At 37.2% G+C, this 21,271-nt stretch overlaps 1 protein-coding gene across 3 annotated transcripts in view; it reads left to right on the forward strand.

Moving 5' to 3' along the window:
* The window catches only part of LOC139138142 (ras-related protein Rab-3), a 43,895-nt gene that overhangs the window by 16,332 nt on the left and 6,292 nt on the right, over positions 1-21,271 (forward strand). For all 3 annotated transcript variants that reach the window (XM_070706374.1, XM_070706373.1, XM_070706375.1), the window contains exons 3-4: positions 3,410-3,528; positions 16,040-16,164. In XM_070706374.1, coding sequence (XP_070562475.1) covers positions 3,410-3,528; positions 16,040-16,164 — 244 coding nt within the window. The remainder of the gene's footprint in view (positions 1-3,409; positions 3,529-16,039; positions 16,165-21,271) is intronic.

A 21,271-nucleotide genomic window follows, 5' to 3' on the forward strand; every position in this document is an offset into this window, starting at 1 on the left:
GGAGACATCTAGCCCAGAAATACATGTTCTGAAAGATACCTTTAAACAATACTGCATTTATTACTAGATTACCAGTGTATGTCTTTTACATGATTATTTGATTTGTTTCAAATAATCTATTTCGTCATTTATGCCGCGGTATGTTGTGGAACAAACTAAATTCTATTTTGAATTATCTTGCTGTACAGAAGACTGTAAGATTTTATTTCCAGCTGGCATTTTTATGTAATTATTTGAATATTTTTGAAATCTCGATTTGACTCAACCATTTCAGTGCTATTAATGTGGAGAGGAAAGATGTTTGCCAGACGTACAATATTGAGTGAAAGATAAATCTAAACACATAGACACCATAATAGAAGTGCTACAACAAGATATTCTTATCAAATAGTGCATAGAAAGAGCAGTCACTCTCTCAGTTTCATGATATCAACTACCTGTACATGTAAGACGCATGTTGTTAATTCAACCATTAAATAGTACATTGTGGCTATGTTTTCTCTAGTTAGTGTAGTATACAGTACTTACAATGGATTGACATGTATTTTATGTACAATAATGGTGTTCCGATGTGTGCTACATGTTAGTAATTTACCAGTAATGGTACCGTATACCCATCCTCAGTTGATGATAAACACCTACCGGTAGTACGTTACTTGTGACAACATGTAAGTTGACAAGTTCAGCCTACTACATGTTGTGAACTCCAAGGAGTAAAAGTTGTTAGAATCAATAACTGCAATGAGTCAAGTATTTTTAAAGTTGATTATTTGCATACATGTACATAATCCAATTCTATCTGTACCGCACTTCTACGATAACGCCTCATTAATAAGGGGAGACTTGCAAGTATACCGCTGATATTGTGTAAAATAAATGATTTAATCCTTTACACCCTGACCCTATGAGATTCTAAGGGTTCAAGAAATTGGTAGTATTTTTGAGTTGTATTTCATAAATAACAAGAAAAAAATGAAACAAAAGAGGCCACTTTTTTGGCTTTGAATATCATTGCTATGTTCAACCTCATCAAGCACATCTGGACTGAAATCTATTTCTTATTTGATTTGCAAATTTAAAGTCTGTCATTGATCATGTATTCTGTGCATCGAATTTTGCTCTTTTTTAATGTCACCAAATTGTATGATACAGTCGGCTAATTCTTCATCTTGATATGGCTGTAAGTGTAAGATTGATGCTCAAGAGTCGATTGTCATATATAGTTTGGTCAGAGTACATGTACCTGTGTACACAGACACTCTCTCTCTCTCTCTCTCTCTCTCTCTCTCTCTCTCTCTCTCTCTCTCTCTCTCTCTCTCCCCTTGCTCACTTCTTTGTCACTAGTGCTGTTCTTAATGAACTTATAAACTGTCACCGTGATTCTTGTTAGACAATTGACCATGATTAGCTCATTCTTCAAACCAATGAATAATAATGAATGTAATCAGAACTTCTTTGAATGAGGATTATTTCTCAGTGTCTGATCTTTTAACCTGTTCTCCCCAAAATACTGTAAACATGTAACTGCTGATAACAATGAATTTGGGTCAAACCATGGTGGTGAAATGGTTAATGAACCCATGCTCCTGCATGCTTTAGTACATCCTTATTGCTAAAACGGTACACTGATGCCGCCAATATTATTACTGGGATTTTGAAAGTACTCGCAAAATATGACGTGACTAAAACGAGTCAAATCTGATACTAGAAGTTTCAGATATAAATGAGAATTCCGGGATGAGAAATTATGTGTACCACTGCATACATTGGTACAGGGTTAATCCCTTTTATTTTTCCACACAGTATGTTAATCCAATGGATAATATTACTCAATTAAAGTGTACCTAAACAAACAATTTTCCCAGTCTGGGATGCAACTAACATTTTTTATGCCTGTACAGACTGGATTGTGCACAAACATTGCAGACATGATGGACTCCCATCCATTCTATTAATATTTTCATACAGGTATCATACAGACCAGAGAGTATGGCTTGAGTACAAACCCCAGACTGACTAGATATTACAGAAAGCATAATCTTGTAAAGACCATGTCAGTGGTTGACAATAACAGCATCTGTGATATTTATATTGTAATAGGCTTCTAATGATAGTTATTGAAGCGCGTATTAGCCCTCGGACAGATTTCAGATTTTGTTCATAAATGATACAAGGCAGTAAATTTCTACAATGGAAAAGAAAAGCAATTTGTGTTTGACTCAGATGGAAATCTTGAAAAGAATTACCCAATGCCAATCTATGATATGTAATGTCTTTTTATTACCCATGTACTAAATGGATTTGGCTCTGTCCATCCTTCCTCTGTTATTACTCAAAGGCCCGGACTGATTTCTTCATATGGTATGGAGAAAATGTTATAAAGTACATATGCACATCAATTTATTTTGTGAGACAATCCAATATAGCCCCAGGAAGCCATTTTGTTATGAGTTTTTCATGTTGTTGGCCATTTGGCAGACATGTCTGAGCAGATCAATTTGGATCAATCTCGCTATATATTAAGATGATAATAATGTACATGTATATGTCAATATACATGGATGTTGTTACATGTAAATGATCTATGTACATGTACCAGTACTATGACCTACAACCCATCCTGTTGCAACCTGATACAAACAACATGGTCTTCAGGTCTCTACTGTGTTATGCATGTCAAAAATCACAAACAAGTCATCAGCATTTGGGAATTGTGTGATTTTTTTACATTGTTTTAGACAATGTATGGCTGTAATATTTAAATTGAGAAGTACTATTACCATCCCATCAGGTGGTAACCATGTGACTTAAAATGAATTGCTATTAATTTTGTCAATTCGTAATGCCTACTATTGCCATGGTGATAGCCATTCAAAATCACTATTCCTATTGTATCAGAAAATGTTTGTTTAATATATTCATGATCAGCCTTGGTTAGTGTGTTGCTTTGTTTGTATGTGTGCTTTAGGTATGTTTCAATAATCCCTTCACCCTCAATGCAATATTGAACAAAAAATTTTAATATGTCCAATTCTAGCAAACATAGTAGAATAGTTATTCCCTTAGAAACTTCCCCCTAATTTAGGAAATGCAAGTTGTTTTGACCATCTGTCTATCCTTGAAATCCATATGCACACAAAGCTTGATACTGTAGTCATGTTATCACTGCAAAATGGTCTTGGTTTACAGGGAAAAATTTTGCACCTAGGCTAAATATACCGGTATGTGCGATGCACATCATGATAACAACATCCTTACAGTACATGAACATATTTAGAAAGTTCTTGAGATGGTCTCTTTGGACAATCTTTAAACTTGAGGGAGTGGTCAAGAAGTGATGTTGTTTACCTGACTGAGAATGAGAATTGTCATTCATTGTGATAATGTTGTTGGGTCTTGTCAATTGCAGGACACTGCTGGCCAGGAAAGATATCGTACCATTACAACAGCATATTACAGGGGAGCTATGGGTTTTATTCTCATGTATGATGTTACAAATGAAGAATCTTTCCAAGCTGTACAAGATTGGTGAGTATCTCTATCCTTTCAGTGCAAAGTTCTAAGTGTGTGAAATCTGAAAATGCCACAAAAGAATGATTTTGTCACCAGTAATGTATTTGATTCTAAAATGGCAACCTATAATTTTTTCATAAATTACAAATTGGATGATAATACTAAACAATACCAGTATGTCTGACGAGAGTTCATGTGGCATTACATTGGATAAATCATTCCATGCCATAATGGTTTATGTACATGTAGGGTTGAAAACAGGGCTCCCGATACCTATTCGCCAATTCGCCAAATGCGAAAGAAAGTTAAAAATGGCTACAAAAATTCCTGTTTGGCTAATGTAGTGGCTATTGAATTCTTAGACCTCCTCAACAGAAAACTACACCTAACAATAAAATGTTGTAAGATGTTGAAACAGTTTACCCTCCTTCCTACAAAGTTGCAATGTATTGAAACAGTTTAATCTCCTTTCTACAAAGTTACAAATTCCCTGGTACGTAAAACAAACATTGTTGCTGTTCGATACTACAATACATCATGAACGTAAGGTCCATGAATACACTGAGGCCTGCTTTGCCTCTGTGAGTCCTGGATCGCGATCGTCCTTGAGTCTATCAAAAGTTTTACCTACTTTGCTGTATCAAAATTTGGCCTGCAACTACTCAGTTTGATAGTAAAAACCATAATTTCAAAGGAAACTTTCACAAACGGAGCATAATACAAAAGAAAAGGAGAAAAACTGAGGTTTTCTGAAAGGTCAGTCTAGGTCATCTCATCATGTGATGTCATTCATGAAGACCCCCTAATTACACAATAATGGTTCACAAGAAACCACCTAGGGTGGTCCAATAGGTGAAAGGTAATTTTGCTGCCTTTGGCATTCAGCTTGACTGATTCCCATTCGGCCTACTTTCAAACTGCTATAACTTATACAAGAAATTATGTGATTCTGAATGATTTAATATTTTTGTAGATTCCACCAGTTTAATAATCTAGAAGTGAACATCACCAGACATTTCTTGATGATATCAAAATATCAAATGAAAATATATCTTGGCTAAAATGTTATCATAATCATTAAAACAATGAATGCCCTAAAACAGTGATAATTTAAATGAACTATATCGTTGTGTCTTGTTTTACAAGAGTTTTGTTTGGCCCAGCCCTTTGTCTCAAGAAAAGTACTTATACTCAAGATGCTATTTCAGCCTGCTTGATCACAACTATGATATACAAGTAAAGCCGGGCCCTTAAATACCACAATAATCGTAGCTACACTGCCATTGTGCTATACCATAAATGCTGTCTTCTGCATGGAAAATTGTTTTACTTGTGTGGCTCAAACATTTAGGTTATGGAAGACTGCATAAATTTGCCACATGAGAAGCCTGTAACTTATGACAAGCTATCATACTGTGAATACTAACTGAATGTGGCAGAAATATTCAATCTGTACCTCTTGTAATATACACTTAACATTGCTACCAGATTTTTAGAATTCAATTGCTACCTAATTTTATTTCTGGTGTTTAAAGTTTACCCCCAAAAATGAGAAAGGATTTCTATCCCTGAAATGTCATAAAAACACAGATTATAAATGCAAAACTAAACACATATTTCGTTAGTGTAAAACCATCATGAACATCATACAAAACATCTTGATTTGTAAAATTAGGGACTCCTGAATGACGAGAAAGCTGTTGCCACACTTGAGATCATAAACTGGCTAAAAGTTACTCAAAATGGCTAAAAGATTTTTGATTTGGCTAATGAGTTGGCTAATCATTTTGGTGACTTAGCGGGAGCCCTGATGTAGGGTTGAAAAAAAGGTTCTTGATAGAAATGTCCTGCAGGGAAAATGGAACTCACAGGATATAGAGCTTGTAATATTTATCATCACAAGACTCATTTGAGAATTTGAATTGTACTTGACTATGTACCGTTGCGATACAAGTATATGCAATGGCTAGTGAATACATGGTTGTCAGGTTGCTACATGTATGGTAACCATGACTTGAAGGACTGTAGTTAAAGCAGTATCATTTCTCAGAATTCATCAGGATTACAAAAATGTACGCCTTTCATGGACTTTCAGTTGCACTACATTCACAGGAGGCTTTGAAATCCATAATGTTTGAAGAATTGGATGATAAATATCCCACTGCTGTCCATGTTAAGTCATATACCACAGTAACACTCAGTCTTGACATGTGTACAGTGTATGGTATCATACAAACTATTCCAAAAATAAAATGCATTAAAATCCAACTGTGGTAATCTCATGCCATTATAAATAGCTTTTTGCTGTTATCAGGTGGTACACCTACATTCTTGTACATGTTCAAGAATGAAAAATTTCAAAATTGATGGGTCAGAAATGTTGTTGATATGAAGTTAAGTATTTCGTTTCCATCATCATGCCTTACGTCTACTGACTACAATCATTTCTAAAAACCTTTTGTGTTTTCTCATGTTGTGTCACCATCATGTCAACCTTGGCTCAGCTACATGTACATGCAGGTTGTATGGCAGACGTACTGTAAATATCACTCAAGGTGGCAAATGGCAGGGACTTCATAGGGCTAATCTTTCATTGGCAGATACAATATTATTGCTGCTCAGAATTGACAGACTTAATCTTTTGCTGAAGCTTTGGCTTGAAAGGAAATTTTAAACCATTCCCTTTCTGAATCAAGAATAAAATCAGGGGTAACAAATAGTAAGAGGATTATATGGAGCAGGGGTGAGATGTGTCTTATAGATCATGTAATAAGGGCAAGGGTAACTATTGCTGCAATATCTCATGGTACATGTACAACATGTACCATTACTTCTTACAAATGCTGTGTCTATGGTTGAAATCAGTGTTTGTATTAGGATGCCTCTAATGGCTGCCAAATACAAACAAACCCCCTAAAATAATGGTCAATTGTACTGCATCTTATCATAGGTGCTGTATTCTTCAATACTGCTGATTACATTCACATCTGTACATGTATGGTCTCATGGTCCACTTTGTATCATCACCAAACACCAAACAAGACTGCCAAAGTATGGCTTTATTATTATATCAGCAAATCAATGTCAGTGACCGATAACATTTTCCAGTTTCTTCTAGAAATACAGTACATTGTACATCTAAATTCCTTTTTTCAATCAAAGTTCTGAATATTTTTGAGTATGACATGAAAAAGATATCTGTGTGTTCATCCAGCTGACAAAGTGACAGCCGTATTTGCCATACATGTAGTTCACCAGGATTCAACATCGTAAAAAATCTGTTTAGAATTTTATAAGAGTCATAACGTTGACCAGACCATCCAATTTAATAGAATTTTCTCTCTGTAAAATTACAAAATTACTATGATACAATTCAATATTGAGAATTAGAATAATTTAGTCAGGCCAACACAGTTTGTTTTGTAATCCATACAGGGAGGCGTATGCTGAAGTCATACACGCAATGAAGATTAGACAGACACAGATACCTTATAAATATGAAATATGACAATTGCCATGGCAACCAGAGAATCCATCTCAATTTAAGATGTTTCGCATGCACACCTGAGAAATTCCTCCTAGACACATAGCACTGATACATTTTATAAGAAGGAGACTACTGGCATATCAAGTAAAATAAAAATTTGGTGATCAATATTTATTATTCTTTCCTTTGCTCCTTTTGTTTCTGGTCTTCTCAGATATTCAAAGTGTTTGATTGATGCTCATTCTCACTGCTGTTTCTTTCAAGAATTATTGATTTGAATATCGTTGTGAATTCAGTTTACAGAAATATTGAACTTCAAAATGGAGTAGCCACACCATTTATCAAAAATTCTAATCAATGAAGTCTTCAATACATGTAGCTGTATTGTGAAACCAGGCTAACAGTGAATTTTGATTGATTTTACAATTCACCCAAAGCCTCAAAGAATTATGCATGCAAGCATATACCATGTTAACAAACAATGGCCAATAATCAATATATACTTTCAAATTGAATGGCATTTTGTGATCACTAGGGCAACATATCTTATGAATAATTGATATGTAATGATTAATTATTAGGATTTAGTTAAAAATTACTTGTACTGTGACTTGTGTATTGTATGTGACATTACGATAGGAGAACAAGGAAAATATGAACTTGATTTTGTAAGGTACATGTAATGGGTAGCATGATGTTAATTTCAATCATTTGAGAGGATTTATTCAATATGAATGCCATGGGGTACGGAATTGGGAATTTTTAGGAAGAATAGTACATGCAGTATTTGATTGACAAGTTACTGATGTGTGGTGAGTCTATCGAGAATTTGTAGATAGTGCTTATCTGACCAGTACCTGTACATGTAATTTTTCAGTAGGCAGGAAATTTTACAGTTTGATAAGTAACAGGTACAATTTTTTAGTCCTTTGGGCCTTTGGCCCAAAGTACTAATGTGATGACGCGGCCTCTGTTGTTGCATACAGTGGGCCGTATGCTGTGGACGCAGGTATCCTCAGAAACGCTTCAGTAACTTTTTCTGAAATTTGGTCTGGTGGTCACTTTGGCATGTATCTCAAACGGTCTTTTTTCTTTTTTTGATTGAATCATTTTAAAGTCACTTTTTAGCTTTTTTGTGAAAACCACTATTTTCAATTTTTCCTCAAAAGCACTGATTTGATTATTGTGATATTGGCATTGGTGTTCGTATAGTTGAAATGCCGTCAGAAATGTTCAAAATTTGGTGATACATGCCTTGTATATTTTTAAACAATATTTTTATCCATTTTATTTTATATTTACTTGAGTTTGACTCGCTTTCGTTAAAGCTACCGTCTGCGCATGCGCACAACTCTAGGACAAAATCTGAGTTGAAGAATCGAATCGGACGCCATCTTGTTTCTCGGTCTCGGCACAGTTTTTACTTTTTGAACGTTTCACTGTGTCTTTCAATATGTTCTATAGTTATGAAGTTGACAGTGATGCACTTTTGCGGCTGTCGTGTATTATTTGGTACGAAAGCGCGTTTGATCGACTGAAGAATGATGGTACCGGCAGGCATATCAGTTCTACTGAGGAAGTAATCCACTGGCCCGCATAGGTCAGGGACTCACTTAAGGGAGAACACTTGATTTCTGGGGGGGTATGGAGGATTTTGAGGAAAAAAAATTGTCACCAGGTGAAATAAAGAAAAAAATAAGCCTGTAATGGCTTGAGAAAAAAAATTCTCATAACAGACAGAAATAAAAAAGGAATTGTCATTATGCAGTTGAAATGAGCAAAATTTTGGAAACTTCATTCTCATGTGTTCTTTGCTAGCATGCTGCCATAGGCAGCACAAATGTTTTTACCACAAGCAATTCTCATGTGTTTTTTTTCCCAGCACTTATGATATAAGCATTGACTACTTTACATCTCAGTGCACTCGATGTTTTCCTTCCCTTTCTGACCCAAGAAATCATGTTTCAGGATTTCTGTTGCAATATCTTAATGGTACAGGCAATATCTAGATGGGACTATTTGACTTCTGTACATTGTGAAAATTTAAAACACAAGACAGGAGTCAATAAACTAGTGTAAAAACCAATATATTATTCTCTCAACATAAATATGTTAGAAAGATTACAAGTTGTCAAAGAAAAATTGAGGAACAACAAATATAATGAAGTACAATGTGTGAGCCTTGTTTCTCTGACCACAAAAGATAACATCTCCCCTGAGAACTTAAAAGGAATTGACTGTTATAAAGAAAAGCAGGTATAGTACTGATCACTGTTGATTGCCAAAAAAGTGTTCTATAATTTAAAGTTGTATATATACTAGACTTTCCATTTTGTTTTCATTCGTTGGAATGTAAAATGAATATATAAAACCATCCTGTGATATGTGAAACACTGGCTTAAATTTGAAAAATTGCACTGCTACTCCATTTGATAAAAAATTGATGCAGGTGTGACAGTTGAAATTTAAAAATGCTGTCTCTCTGACAAAAAAAGTTCCCATACCCACTTCCTGCATACCCCCCCCCCCCGAAATCAAATGGGTCTCCCCTTAATATGCGCATGCGCATATAACAAGTTAGCTTTGTTTTGCAAGGACCAGCTCCTGGCAAGGACTTTGAAAAATCAAACCGACGCTGTCTTGTTTCTCGGTCTTGTGCGAATTTGACGTTTTGAAGCTTTTAGCGTTATTTGATGATATTTTGTAAATATGAAGTTCACAGTGATTGTATTTTTGTTGCTGTCATGTATTTTTTGGCACGAAACGCTCCTTCGTTACCGGCGAATCCATTGCTTTAGCGAGGCAATCCCACGGCGGCCCGTTAGTAATAGCTGGGTGAGAGCGAGGGAATTCGCTCTGTCCTTCTACCTCCATGTCATAACAAACTAGCGTCGTTTTATGTTGATGTACTGTCCTTTCGACACAGCGATAACTTAAGTTTTCTGTTGCTTATTTTGGGTAATTTCGACAGTTGTGCATTGATTTTGACATCATTGTTGAAGACAGTGTGTGCTTTCGACTGTCGACAGTCCTCGTGCCTTCTTTTGACCGGATCCGGAGTCACTTGCGGTAGTAATCCAACGTAGGCGATCGAGCGCCGAAGGCGCAGGTCGAGTGCCGAAGGCACGAGCTTGTATAATACGGTACCGAAAGCTACGCGAGACCAAGCAGTACAAGCGACTGGCGAGAGTCTATGTCTGCTTTTGTTGACCGATTTACGCGCACTTCAGAATCACGGCATAATCCGACATGGTAATTTGGCATGATCATCAGATCATACATGATCCGAGATTGCACTTTAGCAAGGTCACGATAACTAATGTTGTTTGTTTCACTGTCGTTTAATACCTATATTTCCACTAAAAGACCATTAGAATTTCCTCCTGGCTACTTTGAAATCGTGCACTGGCATGCATGTAGTTGTCAACATCACTATGCTTGAATGTAGTAGACTCTTACTATGAATATCGACTGTCACTGCATATTGCATATGTGTGCAAGTCACTCAATATCATATCAAAAAATGTAGTATTGCGATGTTTGAGCTGCCACAAGCCATAATTACAGTTTATGAGAAAGTTATCTTGCATGTAAAACTCAGTTCTACTGTGAACAAAATGCAAGCTATGTTGCATAACTATGGTGAATAACATAATATTTTGTACCTATCACCGTGTCAGAAAATCAGAAGGAAACAACCACTCAGACAAACTCTGGTCAGGATGATACTGTCCAATTTTAATATTTGTCTCTCGGCACACACTAGATACTCGTGACTGTAAAACAACATTTCCATATAATTGTATATTCAGTTTTTATATTTAGTTTGCTTTTCACCATATTCTATGTCCTTCCCTGCAGGGGTAAGCTTATTTAGTCTCATACATTAACCCTTTTCCTGCCGAGCGCCCCTGTCCGTTATCCTGCCAAGTCGGTCAAAACCGGCCCCCTTTTCCGTGTCTTCAGAAGATAGGCTCTCCTGCACGCTTTCCTGCCAAGCATTTGGCGGAAAAAACCGCATTTTCGGGGTACGATTACCGACCATATACGTGTTAGACTTCAAAAATTTTTGCATGCCCGTATAGAGGGGCAACCGCTGATGAGGTTGTGTCCAGAAAATGACGAGGTCACGGGCGTTGTTTGCCCCGGGGGACGTGCACTTTTATGCCCTTTCTTTCGGAAGTAAAGCTCGTTCGCCGGCACGCACGGCCACACCGGGGAAACGTCACCTCTCTCGTGGGTTAGTAGAAGACCCAGGGGTTAGTGCTATGGGTGCACCTAACCGCAGCCGCCAAGTCGGTGAACAATGGTATCAAATTTTGAGGCCATGTTCCTGAATGGCAAGGCTGAGGCGGTGTGTTTCGTTGCACGGCTTGAACGTCTAGAGCCAAGTGCAGCCGACAACGTCCGACATCTGAGTGGGTAGTCTTTTCGAGAAGGTAACAAGTCGGTTAAAAGCGGTGGTTACCCTTCACAAATGTCGCTCAAGTCCGTTCGGATCAGTTCCATGTCAGGGACTAATCAAGCCGAGTCCGTCAAATCCGTCCGCACTTCCCGTCAATCAGGACCAAGTCCGTGATTTTCGTCTCGCACCATTGGCAAAAAATTGCACCGCCAGCTGAGGCGGTCTTAGGCGGTTGCCTTAGAGAAAGCCGAGTCCATCAAATCCGTCCGCACTTCCCGTCAATCAGGACCAAGTCCGTGATTTTCGTCTCGCACCATTGGCAAAAAATTGCACCGCCAGCTGAGGCGGTCTTAGGCGGTTGCCTTACAGATTAGCGTTGCCGAGACGGTCAATTTCGGCCGCAATCTATGTAGGCCTCAGAGCCAAGTTACCCCAAACTCCGCTAGAATACGTCAACGTGCTAACCTGCCAAGTACGCTACTCGTCCCCCCCAAAAAAAACCAGTCCCCCACCGGGTGGGGACTGGCTGGGTAGCTTCCGCACCTTTCCCTGTCGTTGGACTCTCTGTGAACCATTTCGAGAGCAAACGCCGTTCCTCGCCCAAAACCTGTCCTCGAACGACCAATAGCGTGAGCAAGGGTTTGCTACACGTAGTTCCGTCGACTAGGCAGGAAAGGGGGTACCAAAAAGGAGCCCGATTTCCACCGCCTTAGGAGGATAACGGCCGTGGCTGCTCAGCTTCTAGCTACACCGAATTTCAAGCGGATTTTCACCGACTTGGCAGGAAAAGGGTTAAAGATGCACTGTTGACCTTCAGAGTCCAAACTTTTTATCATTGTATTGTAGATAGGTGTACACTCCAAATACTAAGTACAAGTGTGGTGAGTGTAACAAGCAAATGTTTTTTAGTCAATGGCCCAAATTTATTTTCTATTTGATGGACAATAAATACATGTGTAATCAATGCCAACAATCCAGTTTAAGTAATTTGGTTTAGATTAGCCATTGTCCATTATATTACAATAGTTTGTGGCTAAATTTTCTCCCCTTCTGTATCATATAAGTTCACCGTTTCCTGTTTTAGATATTGTTGATCCTATTGAGTTCCATCTCTTATTCTTGATTCACTTTCATATTAACTTTCATTAATGTCCAAACAATTTGACTTTTTGCCAAATTTCACATTTATGGCAAATAATAAACAGTAAGGAGGCACAAAGGACGTCGGTGCCCCCGGGCCCCATGTTTAGACTTTTGTAGCAGAGGAACTAAAGAATGATGTGAAAATAGAAATAAATTGGCAATAAATGAGATTTTCCTCTTTTCATGAGATTTCTTACTGCGAACTCCAAAGTTCAAAGAAGTTCAAAAATATTGTACAGGTACTGAAGTACACTCTATTGCGATAGTATTGGTGCCATTACTTGTGAAAAAAAAAACCAGTCATGATCATAATTTCAAAAATTTTGACTCTGCAATAATAGATAGTATATATCAAATATTTGAGTAATACTATTAATGTTTGGTCATTCAGTATCTTTCTGATGATTATTCATTTTCTCACAGATATGCTATTTTTGTTCTCATTGCCAGCAAGAGCCTCATGTTTACGAACTGTCCACTATCATGGCATAATGGATAAAGACATCCTTGTTTTCTATCATATCCTCTATCCCCAAAGAGTTTACAGTTGACAACTGCCAGGGCAAATTTAATCCTATCCTGTCATATTCATATGTCATCGTCAGGTCAAGTTGGTTAAAACCAGTGAAGCATAACATGACCCATATGTTGCACTTGAACAAAGACTTGAACATTTGAACACCCTTGAATTTGAAAACATAGATACTGTAAACATGGTCTGACAAACTTAACCTGCTATAACATACCATACTTTATCAAGTAGGTGATAATATGTCAAAGTTTTGGCTCCTTACTGCTTCTACAGACACAGCAGATGGTGAAGTGATAGCCTGGCCTTGCAGGATAAGGGTGAATTACATGTAATAGCCAAATACTGTACAGCTGAAACACTTTCCCAAGGTTTATCAGTACTTGTCTGTATTTGAATGGGGCTGCTTTATCTTTTTGAAAAATCAAAATTACACCCATGATATTATGTGTTGGCTTGAACTCTAATTTATGTCTATATAGGATTTGAATAAGTACCGTATTCAAAACTGTCCAGTTTGGTCAATAATAGATAACCATTATTAGACAAGGAATATTAACGTATGTTATGACATACAAAAAATGGGCATGTTTAATGATGCAAACACCATCCTGTAACTTTGATCACTTTTTTGCTATCTTTGTAATTTTGCTTCAATAATACAGCATTTTAGCAGTCTTTTAGCGGATATTTATCAACATGTTTCAGATCATCTCAGATTCAGTAGAATATTCTGTAGACTTGATGGCAACGGGGATATATCCATACTTTTTTGCTGAGCAAGGTTGAGACAGGCTAATTACAAAGCAAGGATTTTCTGTTGACACTATGTCATAGAAAATAATTGCACTTTACTGTACTACCAGGGTTAATCAGCTTTAATATCAATGTTACTGGTCGGATAAACTGGTTCTTTGATATGACACTCAATTTCCAGTTATAAGTCATCATCCAACAAACTAATGCCATGGTGTTTTGTATGCGGAATACTTCATGCCGTAAGCCAAAACAGAGATAGATAAGCTAAGGTTTCTATTAGCAATGGAGCATTATAGGACTGTCACTATAATTTGTTGCCAAATTTAGGGATGACCCTTGACCCATTTTCACATATAGCAGCACAGTTCCTATTTGTCTGAACTTAATGACTTTGATTGGTATATAATATGATTCTTGTTAGCTCTTCGTTTACTTCAGAATCAGTGTTAATATTTTTAGAATTTCTTATTTTTTGGGGCAGATGGCCTGAAACAAAAATGATATCAATGATATACAGTAGTATGGTTCATTTGTCCAAAGGACTTTAGGGTGCCTCTGGGCCCAGCCCCATGTTTCAACATAATACCTTGACATAATACCTTGACATAAAAATTAAAATTAGTTTATTATTATTTAAATATCAGTTATTATATATTATAAGTACATGAGTCTTCACATGCTATTTCCATGGAATAAAGAGGCCTTTAAAATATTAAAAAAGAAGACTGCCTTTCTCCACCATTTCCATCTCTAATTTGGCATGTACCGGTATAGTGTAAGGAGTGAAGCTATTTGGATCAGCTTGCATTCAGTCATCTTTCAGTACATGTGGATACCGGTACATACAGTATACATGTACATCTGTCAATCTTCAACAACAATTTTAAGATGCTGCGTGGAGGGCATCAGTGTTTAGTGAACAGATGCGTGATGAGTTCATGATCACATTTCATGTTACAATGATTGAAAAATTGTATAACAGTAAAAATACTATTGAATGCTAAAAATATTAATTTTTGCTGTACTGTTGTGCACACATGACCATGTATTACCAGTATACCAGTACATGTATTCAGTACATGAACAGTGCTGCATAGTATATCAGCATTCATGACCAATACTGGCTGTTTCTAAAGTCATTTTTGCTTGCCAAGAAGTGTATTTTCAGGCAGGAGCCCTTCCTCAAAATATCCAGTGTAACAGGCCTGTAAATCAAGGGATTGATCAGTGCAATCATGGGGTACAAATGTGTAGTGTGAGAGTAGCCAATCACATAACACCTTAAAGCCCCAATAGCTGTGATTTTTATGCATTATTTTCATGATTTATTTTCAAACCAAAGTTGGTTTGTGTAAATGTGCAAACTGCAGGATATGTATAGTATCACTGCTTGCTGATTTGGACCATGCCTACGCTTTTTAACAGATTAAATAATAAACGGGTGCTGCACTCATAAAATGGCACCACATGGAAAAGTACAAAAATGCAGTATTTCCTGCACATACACATCGTGATCATCAAAGAAACAAGCATGATGCCATTCACTTGAATGCACAACACACGATGGCCAACATTTTTTTGTTGTAATGTTTAATTTCTCTGTCAGATGATTAGTTTTTTAAAATGAGAAATCTAAAATGACATTAAAATGTTTGAATTTACATGCCACTTTCAACACTTATGATAGTGTTATACTGAGGATATTTTGAGATCCGTTTATTACGCATTCGCGGCTATTTGGGCTTTACTGTTATGTTTTTAGTTGAAGATGGCAAGGTTCATGCCTCTGTTAGCCCGGGTTTACAGTACTTGTACAAGCTTAACCTAAGCAGGTATTTTTACCCTCAGCGGTTTTATTGCCAGTGCTCTCTATTTTAAATGGCAGAAACGTCTTTGTTACATTCAGAACTTGAAGTGGTAATCTCTTTGCATAGCAGAAACTGCCAAGTCAGACAGCTTTTTTCCTAGTCCTAATTGGTCTGCGTAATTTGAAGTTGTTTACAAAATGTTGGACACAAAACTGAAGGGTATTCATAAATGGGTAGGATAGGTAGATGTGACCATTCCTACGTAACCAAGCAACAGACCAGGCCAGACATTTCTCTTACTTACAATGTGAAACGTTGATTTGATAATATCCCATAATCCAATTCAAATCACATCAGAAACTGATATTTTGTGGGGTTTTTTATTGACTTTTTAGGTCTACCCAAATCAAGACATATTCATGGGACAATGCCCAGGTTATTTTAGTAGGTAATAAATGTGATATGGAAGATGAAAGAGTTGTGGCTACGGAACGTGGTAAACAACTTGCTGACCAGCTAGGTATGTATTCATTTTATTGTGGATTTCTTATTATGTGCATTTCCTTAACCTGTACACTCCATGCCCTGTAAACAGGTCCACAATCAACGTTGGTAACAATAAGTTTGTACCTCAGCCATGGCGGTGAAAAGGTTAAAACAATTTAATATGCTGCTCATGAAGGACATCTCTGACAATTTCTATGCTGCAACCGTGTAATTACAATGAAGATTTGGCAGTAGGGTGTCCTGTAGGTTATAATATAAGATTTCACAAATTCAGGGATTGTTCAGTATTGAAGGCATATAGTTATGATCTGATATAAAATGACTGATGATGTCAAATAGATCATGTTTCCAATAGCAACCATCACTTATTAAAGTGCTATCAGTTCAGTTTAGGGGCCAAAGAGTAGGTATCTCATCGCAAAATGTAAATTTTGTTTCAGAATGTTAGATTTGATCACAACTTACTCATTAAAGACTGTAATATTTTGTAGTTGCCTTGCCTAATGGCTAGCAGATTTTTGAAATGTGAACCATATGTGTCCTTTCCCAACCATCATCCATTACTTTTCTAGTATCAGTTATTTTACCTTATCTTATTTGTGTACATCTGTATATCGAGGACACTAAAACTTGTATGGACTTTTATCCAGTATGAAACTCAGCATGTAAATTAGTGTAAGGCCTGAAAAAATAGATGTGTGCTTTTTTGTTTAGTCATTACATATTGAAAGGACGCCTAATAATCGTCTTGCAGTACATTGATAGTGATCATTATTTTTTGGGTTGAATGTCACATTAAAAAGTCCATTGATGTACATAACTTAAATGACCTTTAATATGACAAGTCATGAATAGTGAATGATTGATGGAGGTTTAGTTGATGGCCTTGATGAGTTCAGGTAAGACTACACACTGGGTATGGTACCGGTACTTCTTTGGGTAATTTTAGTCGTTTCAGAAATTTCAATAATTCAAACTGAAAGGCAAGTTGGTAATGTAGTAATTACTTATATTTACATTGTATACTCTCATTGAAGTTATTTTTGACTCATTTCCACATGAAGAACTGCTTTAATTATTTGATCAAAATGCAGCTTTCAGTTTACCCAGGTTGATATCTTCTGTAATGTACCGGTATGATTAGGAATGAATGAAGTAGTTATGAAAATAATTTTGAGCCGGTGCAAAGAGAGTAGTATTTTACCGGTGTATGGACATTATGTAGTGATTGAACTAACGTCATTCTTCCATTGAATGAAACAAAACTCTGAATAGGAGCTAAAACATTTATTTTGAAACTGGAAGTTTAGTTGTACAGGTACATGTAGGTATAAATTATGTATACTGGTAGTGCTTCTATTTTCATAGTCAAAAATCAGTGTAACATACCGGTACATCCCATTGTTTCTGTACAAATTTTTAGTACATCTACATGTATATGTACTACAGTCTTGAGATAGTACTACAGACACTCACTCTAGACAAACCTTAAATATCAAAATCACTCATTGTATTCTGACATTTCTGAAAAGCCAATACATGAAGAAATTATCATATAAAAAATATCTTTTAGTTCAATTTGTTAAAGTCCATATATACCTCTGAAAAATATTTTTTATTTTTTTACTATAAACTCTTATTGGAGTGATGTGTCAAATGCTGGTGTCATTTTATTCATTTATGTTGATAAATAAATGCAATCTTGCTATAAATTCACGGCTTGAGAAAAAAATCTCTGTTTGAACCACGCCCTCTTCTGTGACGTCACGTGAGGCAATTGTTGTGCAAATCAATCTATGCCTATTGCTGTACATACACAAGCAAAAATGGCGTCAAATATAAACTCGGCGAGCGCGAATGAAGAGATAGTTTTTGGACTCGGAGTGTATGATTCAGATGATAATGAGGAGTCTTGAGCTCTACGGTACTATTGTTCAGGAAATTCAGAGCCACGGCCGTATAGGTTTGAGGCAGCGAGGTGCGAGGATCTCCCCAACCTGCGGATCGCTATGGGCCAAGCGACGAAATACCTTCAGACCCAGGTTCACCCGAGCCTTCACAAGTGGGAAACACAGATAGGTAGTAATAAGAATCATTTAGGCCTTCGATTTTATGATAAATATGCCCAAACGAAATATTCTGAAAGCGGCTGTGTGAAACTCGAATTCATAACTCTGTCTGTCATCAGATGCCGATACGAGTCTGAGTAACAGCCTGGGTAACGAGAAGAGAGCACCCGGTATACTAACTATACGCGCCGCGTTGAACTCAGCATCGCACTAAAATGTCTTGCGTATGCCCATTGTTTTAAAAACGCTAAAAAAATCATTTTTGACATTTATGTAATAAATAACGAGATGAAACCACTATTTGTTGTTGTTGTCCACTGTGTCATGGACGTAAAATAAACCTACACTGCTCTATGCACAGTGCATACACGCTATTTGTGTCGGAAGTTTACCGGTACAATTAGTCATCACCACCTTCCCTGCAGCTGTAGTGGCCCGGGGCCGTTTTATCCGTGATGTACCTGAATATAATCATCGTTGCTGGAGTTTTGATCTGCTTCTCCAAAGTTATCCGACGGTATTGGCACAGCAAACGACCTTCCCGCGTTCCGGAAATAACTACTGATATTCGCGCTGCGTTAGTTCCTTGAACCTTCATTCCTTATTGAAAGACCAACAAAACGATCTGTGAAAGTTTTTTTTCTCTTGACCATATTTGTTTATATCGCAGGATTACTAATTTTGTAATGGAGTCAGTTGATTCGTGTATCTCCAGCGATCTTCACAGTATAGTGGAGCCCAGCCGGGCTCTCCGACTCATTGATACCTACCAGACACTGTGTCGTACCGTCGTACGCATTTCGTGACATCGACACAGCCTTGATTTAATCGTGTCTCGCAGTCATACTGTGTTAGTCAATCTGTTTTCAAAGTTGGATCACGTATTTTGACAAGCATACCAAAAGATAGAAAGAACCACAAAGTATTGAGATAAAAGTTTCATGCCCGGTTTATTGAAGTTAAAAAATAGTGTTTTCAATTGGCTTCAAACTCACAAAATACGGTTTCCAGTCACCTTGTGGAGATGCAAGAGACACATGTCAGACGCGACGCAACGTAGGAAATATGTCACGATGTCAACAGTAACAACACATAAATTTGTAAACAAGAAAGGAGGTCACGGCTCTCGATCTCGCTACAGGCTGGATAAGGCACGATATCAACAGTTTGCATGGGCTTATCGATGCAAGTCACTTGAAAATCAACAGAATACACTTCAGTTTAACTAAAATCTTACAAATTTCTTAATCATGCACATTGAAAGAAAACCTCAACCACGGGGACCGGAGCATTCAGCATCACGCAATGCAATGGCCATGCTGCCATCCAACACTAAGTTCAATCGCAATCAACTTGGCTAGCAAATCGCTCCATTTTTCCATAGCATATTATCAAAAAGGGTAAAAGTTACCGTTTCTATCACTCAGAGAGCAATAGCTGTACATGATATAATCGTCTTCTGTGTCTGAGTTGTAGAAAAGCTATCATAAGGTCTCTCGACTCTCGTTGAGTGCACGGCATGGCAGCTGCATGGGCAGCCGACCTGTAAATATTCACGTAAACCACTGTCACTGACCCCTTCTCGGAAAGTTCGCATAAATTACTGGATCTCTCTGCTGTTAGGGTGGATGATGTCATTATTTTAGTCCTTATATGGTACTAAACTGGGTTCGAAGGGTAAACAAAAAGTTTTATAGCTTGCCGAGTTGGACAGAACGCATAGTAAGCAACCATTGTCGGGTATCGTAAACTTACGTGGCGCTGAGAGCGAGAGTATTGTCACATTGATTTACATGTAATCACTGATTGTATCGCATCGTCCACCGTGAATTTGACAGGGGTCTTTTAGTTTGAGGCCAGTTCGCCACACTTTCATGAGCGTGGCGAACCAAGAAGACATTTTATTCGCCACCAGCACTTTCTGTCGCATTTTGCGAATGTGGCGAGCGCTAGTGCGACCCTGTCACTGAACACTGCACTGATGGCCTCGCATGACGTTATGTCACGTGACCATTTTGCGGCCAATATGAATTCAGATTTTTTCTGAGGACCAGTATTTCGAGTGTTTTAAGTATGAAATATAATATTTTAGAAATGAATACCAAAAATAATTTTTACTTATTTGAGTAGTATGGCTTTTTTACTAAACATTAGTATTAAGTTCAAATTAAACAAAATCAGTAATATATGGACTTTAAAGCTTTTTAAGCTTTAAAAAAGCACCCAAAAACACAACCAGTGTACTGGTATATTGTAGTCTAGTCTTTCCCATCAGACCAGGAAAGATAAGTATGTATAACAGGCCTCACATATCACCTTCACACACTCATAGGATACAGTGGCCACGTAGTCAGAATGTGAGTGAAAGTAAGCCGGAACTGCTTTCTACTAGACAACAACTTCAGCATTCAAAAATAATTGAATTTCTTTTCATAAAAGATAGTTTAATTATGTTATCTGGCATGGTTAATATAGGGAATCACCCTTTGTGTGTAATATTATACAAGGAAAATCAATAAACAGCATAACAGTGATTCAAATATATTCATGCTCTGGTCAATGAGGAAAATTTGTTTTATTTTGTACAGGTTTTTGTCTATCATGGAAATCAAGCATATGAGTTTCATTTGCAAATAAAACCAAAACTGAGGTATGAGAAGTATGTAGGAGAGCCATCAAAACAAAATTAATGTAGTACCGGTATGCACCTCCAAAGTGAAGGATTTAAATATTTGCTCGAACTTTCCTACAGGAATATTTTGACCGTTCTCTTTCAAAATCAGGAATAAAAATTGGGGGTAACTGTGCAAATTTTGGTACTAGGGAAAGAAATTGCCAAGATTTACTGATATGTGAAATTCAAAATGGCCACCATCCCTGTGTTAACTCTGTGGAGAAAAACACAATTTTTGATTTTCGAAAAAACTAAAACAGTGAAAAGTTTTCTTTACACCAAGAGCTTGAAAATGAATCCTCACAAGTGGTAGAGAAGGAAGAATTGTAAAAGTTAGAGTCGGAATATCTGTCCCTAGGTATTCTACCTCAAAGCCC

This window comes from Ptychodera flava, chromosome 8 (genome assembly GCF_041260155.1).
Source record: "Ptychodera flava strain L36383 chromosome 8, AS_Pfla_20210202, whole genome shotgun sequence".
Classification (NCBI taxonomy): domain Eukaryota; kingdom Metazoa; phylum Hemichordata; class Enteropneusta; family Ptychoderidae; genus Ptychodera; species Ptychodera flava.